The sequence below is a fragment of the Miniopterus natalensis genome, chromosome 5 (genome assembly GCF_054644295.1).
Source record: "Miniopterus natalensis isolate mMinNat1 chromosome 5, mMinNat1.hap1, whole genome shotgun sequence".
In the NCBI taxonomy this organism is placed as follows: domain Eukaryota; kingdom Metazoa; phylum Chordata; class Mammalia; order Chiroptera; family Miniopteridae; genus Miniopterus; species Miniopterus natalensis.
Genome location: NC_142085.1, coordinates 65,347,792 through 65,357,323, shown reverse-complemented (window position 1 = coordinate 65,357,323; position 9,532 = coordinate 65,347,792). Strand labels below are relative to the sequence as shown.

At 34.9% G+C, this 9,532-nt stretch overlaps 1 protein-coding gene across 2 annotated transcripts in view; it reads right to left on the bottom strand.

Moving 5' to 3' along the window:
* Positions 1 to 550: 550 nt before the first annotated feature.
* Positions 551 to 9,532, bottom strand: part of CLVS2 (clavesin 2) — a 55,004-nt gene continuing 46,022 nt past the window's right edge. The window contains exon 5 of one of the 2 annotated variants that reach the window (XM_016212698.2): positions 551 to 5,553. In XM_016212698.2, coding sequence (XP_016068184.1) covers positions 5,466 to 5,553 — 88 coding nt within the window. In that variant the 3' untranslated portion in view covers positions 551 to 5,465. Of the gene's footprint in view, positions 5,554 to 7,040; positions 7,941 to 9,532 lie in introns of those variants that run through there. The other variant, XM_016212690.2, reaches the window with a different exon arrangement.

Below are 9,532 nucleotides of genomic sequence, written 5' to 3'. Positions count from 1 at the left end.
GACTTTTTCATCCACAGGTAAGATAAATGAGAAAAACTCACAGAAGATACAATGCATATTTATTGAATGAGCATTTATTTCAAGTCAGGTTGAATATTTTTATTTTACTTAATATTTTGAACTGGGATTTTTTAAATAAGATTTATTTAAATCAATGGGGGTTTTTTTTTGTAATCCAAATTTCTGAATTTAGTCACTTGTCTAATCCAATAATTTTATGTGAAGTGTGAAAATAACACTTTATTTACTGATCATTCTCATTGCTATATGCAACTTAAAAGTTAATTTACTTATTTACTCAAAATAGCTTCAAAAGCCTGTCTAGATGTTTAGAATACTGAAAATATCATCTTGATAAGATGAACCATGTTTTCCCCTTTAAACCCCAAACATTCAAATATCAGAATATTTTGTGTATCATCACCTAAAGAGCTAACTAGAATTTCTCTCATCACAAAGTTATTGTTGTCTATTTTAGAAATCTCCATTTCACAGATGCAACAGATCCAGTAAGAAAAGACTGAACATTCACCATATGCAAAATAAATGCTTTTTTAAAGCAGAAACGTGTATTTATTCAAAAATTATATTACACCATTTATGATAATGTATGGAAATACAATATATTCCTCAAAAGGTCAAACATATTTGAGCCAAATAGTAAGATGCTTAGTATTCTTATCAAGCACTTGTATAATTACTTCTTAGACATCTTATTGTTTCTGGAAATTTTGAAAACAAAAACTACTTGGTCTTTGGAGTTTTATTTATCTTTTAAACAACTTTGAAAACTGAAAAACTGGATTAGGAACAAAGAAAATGCTTTGCACTTCTGTTATTTGTAAACCCATTATATATAGTTTATTACAATTTTTCAAAATAGTTGTGGATTGATTTGCTCTTAGAAGTTTTGTTAAAATTTATTTCACTATTCATCTATGTCCCTCTCATTCATCGTGAGAAGCAATTTTGACAGAATAAATACACTGGTATCATTAAGGACAAAAATATTTGAATTGAAACTTAAGTCAAATACTGACCAAACACTTTCTAAATTGTAACAATGTCCATTATGTACTATAAAAGTACATTGATTGTATTTAAGTCCTATACTTATTTGATTCCTAAATTTTTTTTTTTTTTCATTTCAACAGTATCATTTGCACTCCTTCTTCTCTGAACAATAGCTCAGCTTGAGTGTTTCAATCCACATAATTGCTATTTTATATTTTTTTCCTACAGTCAAGGAAAATAAATTCCTACACTCAATACAGAAGAGACTTCATAGTATTATCTCTATATGTGGAATTAATCTATGCATGTTTACAAAATAAAAACTTGATTTCGTAAAAGAAATTATATTCTCTAAGCCATTAAGACCATGATATAACAATGTTTCAAGGCCAAGAATCCTTTTGTATTTTTACTTATTTGCCCTATTTCAAACAGTAAGTAGTGCTGAATAGCTTCAACAGCATATTAGAAAGCAGGTTTTTTAACTAAAACAAAAAATAAATACTTTTCACTACTGAAGATAATATACAACCTGAATACTTAACCAATTGTCTACTTTTGTTCTAATATATTTTATATTACCTGCTGATTCTTACATGATCTAATGGCCTCATAAATTTAAAATGCACCGCCGTTTTTAGGCTACATTTCTATTTAGTACACATAACATGGAATAGATGCCTATTAGCTTATCGATGTGAAAACCATATCCTAAAGTTCAAATACCATGCTAGAGCTCTGCTCATTTCACTTTGTGTTGAAAATCTCTCTGAAATATCCTCACGTCTGATGGCAATTTTCCAAGTAATCATATTAATACACACAAAATAAGAAGCAAAAGAGATAAATTATTAACTAACCAGACCAATTAGACATTTAGATAAAAGAACAGAAGAGTGCATAGCCTTTCGGCAGGTTTATTTGATATAACATTTCTAAAGGCGCATAGACATGTCCATAAGCCTTTAGGTTGTTTATAGAAGAAAAGGAAGCCTGTCCCTGAGGTCACGCTGCGATGGGTCTAAGGGTTTCTTTTTGTTAATAAACATGTTCCCCGATGTCTAAAACAACTCTCCATTTTCTTGATGCATGAGGGACATTTCTGTTCCCTCAGGGAAATTACAGATACTTCAAATGTTTAATTTAACAATGTGACCTAGTTTACAATATTAAAGAGATCCTAGCTGTTTGGCTTTCCTGCTTATGACTATATGAATTTTCAGTACTGTAAACAAGCATTTTATATGAAAAGACTTAAGGAATGCCTTTGCTTACATTTATTGCGCAAAGTATTATTGAAATAGAAGAAAGAATGCATGCCCACTTCAAAAACTTGCTTGCAAAACTCTGTGTAATACTTGTGTGTTGTTTGAGCATAGTGCCAGGTTTGTCAATAACAGGTGTTCAAGTTACTGTATTGGACATACACAATAAAGACACGCTGAACGGGAGTGTTCACAGCAAAGCCTCAGATATCGTTCTTCCAATGATATCTATGTTTCACCCTCACTATATAGATGTATTTACTTTTTGGATGAGAGTACAAATAGAATCCCTATTCTACTATCACTGCTTTATTCCATTTTTAAAGAGGCACTTCATATTTCTTAGAGTAAATTTTCATTAGTAATCTCTTCCTTTTAAAATATCGGTCAAAAATGTGTACAACTATCACTGACAACAGTTATTTATTTTAAAGCAGCTTTGGAAGCAGCTGCACCTGAAACATCAGGAAGGAAAAAAAAAAAAGATACAAGAATAAAAGGTAGAGCAAGTGGGGTAAGAGAAGTAAATGAACTACTGGCCAATTCCAAATCAAATGTGATCACTTTTTGATGTCTACATAGTTTCAGGAAGAAGATACCTAAAAACACCAAATAGTCTAGTGTTTGTGTGTCAGTGTGTGTGCGTGGGAGTAGACCATCACAATTAAATTGGCATATAGGGCTGCTTAGTTATGTAACGACAGACCCAGCTACAAGACAGAAAATCACATGAGGGGGGGAAATCCTGAACAGGGCTAGTAAGCTGGTGAGGAGGGGAAATTTTATGACATTGACCAAATATCCCTTAACTATGCAGCTTCAGACACATTCCTGGAAAATGAGTGACTCACAGGCTGAACTAGATACAGCTATTTCAAAAGGCATCATTGTTGTAATTTTGCTTCAAATATATTACACAACCCAGCCGATTCTCAATGCTCACTTGAAGACGAGCGGCCCAGCAGCCATGCCTCTGCAGTTTCCAAATGTGGGGCAGGAGAGGCTGTGAGCGATACTTCTAATTAGGGAGGTATGGACGTAAAAAATATCCCTTCCTAGTTATTTTTATATGACACCAGTCTAATGATAGGGGAAAGGCGCTGGCTATGCTGCTTGACATCTGAAGCTGGTAGAATTCTGAAAGTTGGCAATAAATGAAAAAAGAAAGGAATGAGAATAAAAAGTTCACTGCCTCTGTGCATCATCTGGCCTAACACTTGCTTATATAGCATACGAAGCCCAAGGCTGTAAAATGTATATCAGGTTAGCAAAGGATAAAAACACCAATGGTCAAAGATAAGAGTTGCAGTGGTTTTTATCCCCAATTCATTCCCATCTCTGTGATATCCATGGGTAGAGCAGAGTACCTGACCGATTTTATTCTTCCACACTTGACTAGAGTTTGGCATTTTTAAGGGATCTTTCATGTACGTTATGTATATTTATGTATGTTTACCAAATATTAGACTGTCCATTGGCGATACTGCAGGTTGGTGTACTGATCTTGATTTTAAGATTCTTGACTGTAGAAATATAACTGAAAGTTTTTAAGTTTTTAGCTAAAAAGTATGTAAAAGCTGCTACACACTTTTATTTTTGTTGATTTCCAAAAGTTCCTTGACGTATTTTTCTCTCAAAAGAATATTTTAATGGTAAATTCTCAATCTCAAAAATTACCACTCTGAAAAGGTGGTAAAATTTTTGCTTTTTTCACATTGGAATTTGAAATTTAAAGTAGGATTTTTTTAAATGTGCTATAATTGTAGAACTTTTTTATGAAATAAAAACTTTCAATAGCATAAGGATTCCAAATCTACATTTAAACTATAATATGTTATCTCAGATGCCCTCAGATGCTTTCATTATGTCTCCTGGATGCAATATGTTCTTTCAATCTTTTCTGAAAATGTGTACTTACAGGATCATTAGGAAAATTAATTTGAATTTGAGAAAAACTTGTATTACTCTTGATCACCTGACACTGCCTATATATGTTGAGACCTGTTGTTTTGAAAAAATACATTTCACTAAAATGACACACATTCAAGATTTCATTACAAATTAGTTTGAATTCCCATAAATAGGTTCATTAAAAGTCTGTTTTACTATATCTTATTTTCATTAAGTTTAGAGAGAGTAGTTTTCCAGAGTTAGCATCTCATGTTATATCTATACCATCTCTAAGCCCATTGAATATGTATGATTTATTTTATAAGCCTGTCACATCAAGGATTTATTAGAGTTCAGTAAAAATATATATGTGTGTGTGAATATACATGTTTTTTTAACCAGTGCACTATAATTAGAAATTAGCCCCTTATCTGTATATAGCAACTTTTATGTTCAAAATTGGCTGTCAAAGCACTATTTATGTATGAGTTCTCTTTCTCTTGGCCAAAGAGTTTTGGGGGGAAAATGTTCTTAAAGTACGTCAGACAGGAATTCAACGAGGTCTTGAATAAAGGATGCATTGTGAAGACAGCAGTTTAAAAAGAATCCACTCTCACAATTCCACATCTTTGTTTGAGAAACATATCCTTTTACAAGACTCCAGGAATTAAACAACATAGAAGAGTTCGAATGTTCACGTTACCAGATTATCTGCCACTCCTTGTCTCCAAAATGCAAGGCCAGTGATAGTCCCTAGAACACATTTTCTGTAAAATGAAAATCACTAGACAGGAAATACATTTATCATAATTTCTTACAATCATCTAGTTCCTTGTGACCATTAAAATTACAGTTGAATATGACAGAGTTTCAGAGAAAAACAATGAAACAATCACTATGAGAGCTGAAATATGGCTTCATAGGAAACAGGGCTACATTTAATTAGCTTTGATTATTTATGTGTCTTTTATTTTTGTTATAGTTCACATCATTGGCATGAAGTCATGAGCCAAACTTTTCCAATTTTAGTTATTACCAAAATTTACAAACTTGACATAAAGATTACATTGTATTTACAAAGAACTTGGCACTTACAGAATAAATTATTGACTTTTTAATCCAAACCAGGGCCCCCCATGGTTCAGGCAAATGGGAAAGCCTGATGCCTTATTATATATTATGCTACATTAACAGGAATAAGTAAGTTTCCATCTGGTAATTCCTCCATAGTGCTGTCCCTGTTGCTGAAAACAAGTACCTTTCATTTCAAATCCATGGGGAGCGTAGAGAAGGTTATCAGTCCAGAGAGAGCAAAGGCTGCATGTTTTCTTCCTCATTTTTATCCATGCGTTTTAGTACTGTGGGATCCACTACTGATTGGGATCTGGAAATGATAAGGCCAGTGTTAGTGAGCTACTCCCAAATAATCACATTCTCCTCTCTGCCTTTTCTGCATTATGACCGCTCTCACTGATGTGGATTATCTTAATTTGCATCGAGGAATTTATGAGCTGAGAATGCTGCACATTCAGAGAGAGGCACACTTACGGCGGGGTTTGCATCAGAGGAAACGATCCCCTCTGGCCTCTAAATGTAATACTCAGCAGCAAGGGATTCTAAAGACACAATAACAGTCTTAAGCTCTCTTCACAATGGAGCAAGAGTCTTTTCTTTCAGCTTGAGAATTTCTAGTATAGTACAGATGGATTCCAAATGGGAAATTATCACAGGAAAATTATTGTTATGAGACATGAAGTAAAAATGATAGGAGCCTCAATTCCTGTATTAAAGGGCTCTCTGAAATACATTCAATGTGAGCGCACATTTTTTCAACCATCATTTTTTATTTTTAATGATCACATTAGGAAAAAATTCAAAATTTGAATGAGTTTTGTTCAATTTCCCACTACAACATTTGAATAAAATCAATCTTACTCGAAATTTTGTGAAATGTTGTAAGACTTTTAAAAGTTAAAACTCTGGGTGGCTGGGTGAAAAAAATGAAGAGATTAGGAACTTACAACATAGTCATGGGGATATAAACTACAGCATTGGAAATATAGTCAGGTGGGTGGCAAGGCTCATCGAGGGGATACTTTATAAGTTATATAAATGTCTAGCCACTGCATAACCTGAAACAAATGTAATATTGAATGTCAACTGTAATTTAAAAATTTAAAAATAATAAGTTAAAACCCCTCATGTTTAGGCAGCAGCTCTTTATGATTAGAAAAGCAAAATAATTTGAAAACCCCTTACACATGCCTTTGGTAGCAGGTGGGAATTTTATATTAAGAAACAACATAAAATGGGCAAGGAGGAGAGTTAATGAGACATGCTACTGTTGTGGCAGGAAGCTGCCATCCTAATAGCTATAGCATTAAGGAAGCAGCTGCCCTTTTACAATTCTCCTTGGTAATGAAATTTTCCCCTGCTGCCGCATTCCAGCCAATTGGCTATTGCTGTGCCTCTTAGCAGACCTCATTAACTTTCGCACAGAAAGACTATAAGCTAAACTACAACTGCACATGCTAATGAAAAAGAAAAGCAATGGGACTAATTATCAAAGCAAAAATAATTACAGGATTAACTGATAAATTCAGTCCTTCATTTAAATAAACTTAAATTCCTTTCTAAAGAGAGAATGAAAGGACGGTGGGAATACTAAAACAGGGAGGTTTTATTTCATAATTCATTTTTACTATTTTATCTCAGTGATAGGCAGTAGGTGCCTGTATCAGAAAGGAGACTGACTAAAGTTGAATGTGTGTGTGTGTCTGTGTCTGTGTGTCTGTGTGGGAGAGGGAGAGCAGGAGAGCAGGAAACCTGGAAGGAAGGAGTGAGAGGGAGGGAGGGAGGAAGGGAGAGAGAGAGGAGAAATAATAATTTATCTTAGAAAAAGTACATGAATAAAGTACATTTTAACACAGTGAGCAATTGCACAAAATACTTAGTAATTAGACCTTTAAAATTGTTTTTCTTAGAATTAACTAAAAAAAGATTAGTTTCCCAAGATGAATCCATACTAAAACATACAGAGGTTCATTTACTGTTCTGCACTGAAGTATTACCTTGATACTGGTACCCACTAGTCTATAAATTCCATGAGCAGAGACCTTATCGCTTTCTCTCCTTCTGCAAGCACAATGTGTTTCACAGTCTGTTACACAGTAGGATCTCAATGTATTAAGTTCTATCCGATAGTTTCCAAAATGAAACAAGTTCAGTATTAAGTGTTCAAAATTAATAGCAATTTATCCTGTGGAGAAATTCTTAACAGAAAATGTCTTTTAAAATTCTTGTCAAGTTAATTCTATTAGATAAACATTGAGGTCTATCCTAATAACATTCAGTAGGCACACACCAAAGTCCTTCAGGCAGTACAAAGTACACAACTTAAGCATTTGCTGTAATGTTCTATTAAAACACACACACAACCTGAGAATAAGTGCCTAGTTTTCTTTTATCATGTACTATAGATATAAGAATGGCTGCCTCCACATGCACAAAAATGCCTTGATAGAACAAGCCAGGCAGAAACAGTTTCTGATTAAGATGATTAAGAATTTTTGGTATTCAGTTGTCCCAAGTGTACTGTTATTTTAGCCCAACAACACTTTGTTGTTGTTGTTGTCCTCTTAACAAAACAAAGGGTTATTTGTGCAGGATCGTAACTGTTAATGAACCGGTCTGTTTCAGCTGCAACAGAGGGAGTTGTCCATTGTTGAGTCATAGTACATTTCAGCAGTCTCCACACAGACTCTACTGTCTCTGCAATAAATCAGTTTTATTTTTTTATTAAAGCAAATAATTTACATTTAATTATCCAGGTATCACTTATTCATTTATTATGCATCTCCAATATTATGCTATACCTTAGTGTTTAAGAGGCTAGGTTTTGGACAGAAGTGGATCCCAATTCCAGTTCTGCTATTCACTATCTCTGTGACTATGGGAAGGCTATTTAAACTTCCTAAAATTGTGTTCTCTTATCTGTAAAATGGGGAACATAGCACCTACATCATACAGATGCACTGAGGATCAAATGCAACAATTCATGCATAAACCCCAGCAGAAATTCGGCAGACAGCAAATGGTAACAGTTAAGGAGATGACTTATGGAATACTCTTGCCTGTATTCCAATAGTAGGCTGACTACTTTGTAGCTATGTGACTTGTGCAAGTCACTTACCTTCTCTGTATTGTGTCTCCTCATTAATAAGATGGAGCTACTACTACCGTATTAGTTGTTTAGAGAAGCAAATGAGTCAATACATAAAAAACATTAGATAGGTTTTGCCATGCAGTAACAACAGATGTTAAATATTATTCAATAAAACTGAAGGTCACATTAGCATAACAGTATAAGTACTGTTGCTCACTGCAACAGTTATGTGCCAGGCACTATCCTAGGTACTAGAGATATAAGGTAAAAGACACTTGCCCAGTTTAAGGCACCCACAATCTACTGAACTTTATATCTTTTCACATGACTATGCTATCCCTCCGCAATTTTACACAGAGGGACAAAGTCTTTGCCCTACACATCTAGCTAAGTTCACCCCAAGGAACAATGATCTAAAACTCTTTGGTGAAGGAATGATTTTTTTCTTTCCCTCTCAATCTAAATATGAGGGAAAACTGAAAAAGAAACCAGAGGAGAGGAGGGAAAGGTGAAACCTGGGAACAGTTTTCTCTCCTTGATGGGGGATCTGCCATTCCCTAACAGAGAGAAGATGAGAGCCAAGTAAAACAACTTTCTGAAAGAAAACATTCTTTCCAAAGTTTTCAAATAGAACAATGAAAGCTCCATAGGATACAAAGCCTATACCAAACAAAGGATGTCTGAAATGATAAGCAGCCCACGTCAGAAGCAAGAAACTCAGGGCTGGGGAGGTCGATGTGCTGTGAGCCAGTCTACAGGGGGAAAAATGGCCTAATTAATTGGAGGAAAAAAATCAGGATCCATAAAGACTTCAAACGGTGCAGAGACTGAGCCAAAACTAACAAGATGGTATTAATCGATTAGAGTAATGCGCTTGGAGGAAAAAGCTAAACATAGAAACAGAGAATAATGAGGATGTGGATCTAAAAGTAGACTTACTAGTGTTAGGCCGCACAATATGAGTCAGCTACCTGAAGGACAGCAACAGCACAACAGAAACGACAGGAAGCCAAGGAGGTCTACACTGCGAAGCCAGAATTCCAGAACCTCAGTGCAAGTAGCAATAGCATCAGACGTTACCTGTTCAGTTCTCAACATGGCACTTAGAAGGGGCCACTGACGGGCAGCTGAGGACGCCTTCATTTTTCAACTAGTACCTAGTGAGCACCCTCCGCGTGTGGCCCTACGCCAGGTACTG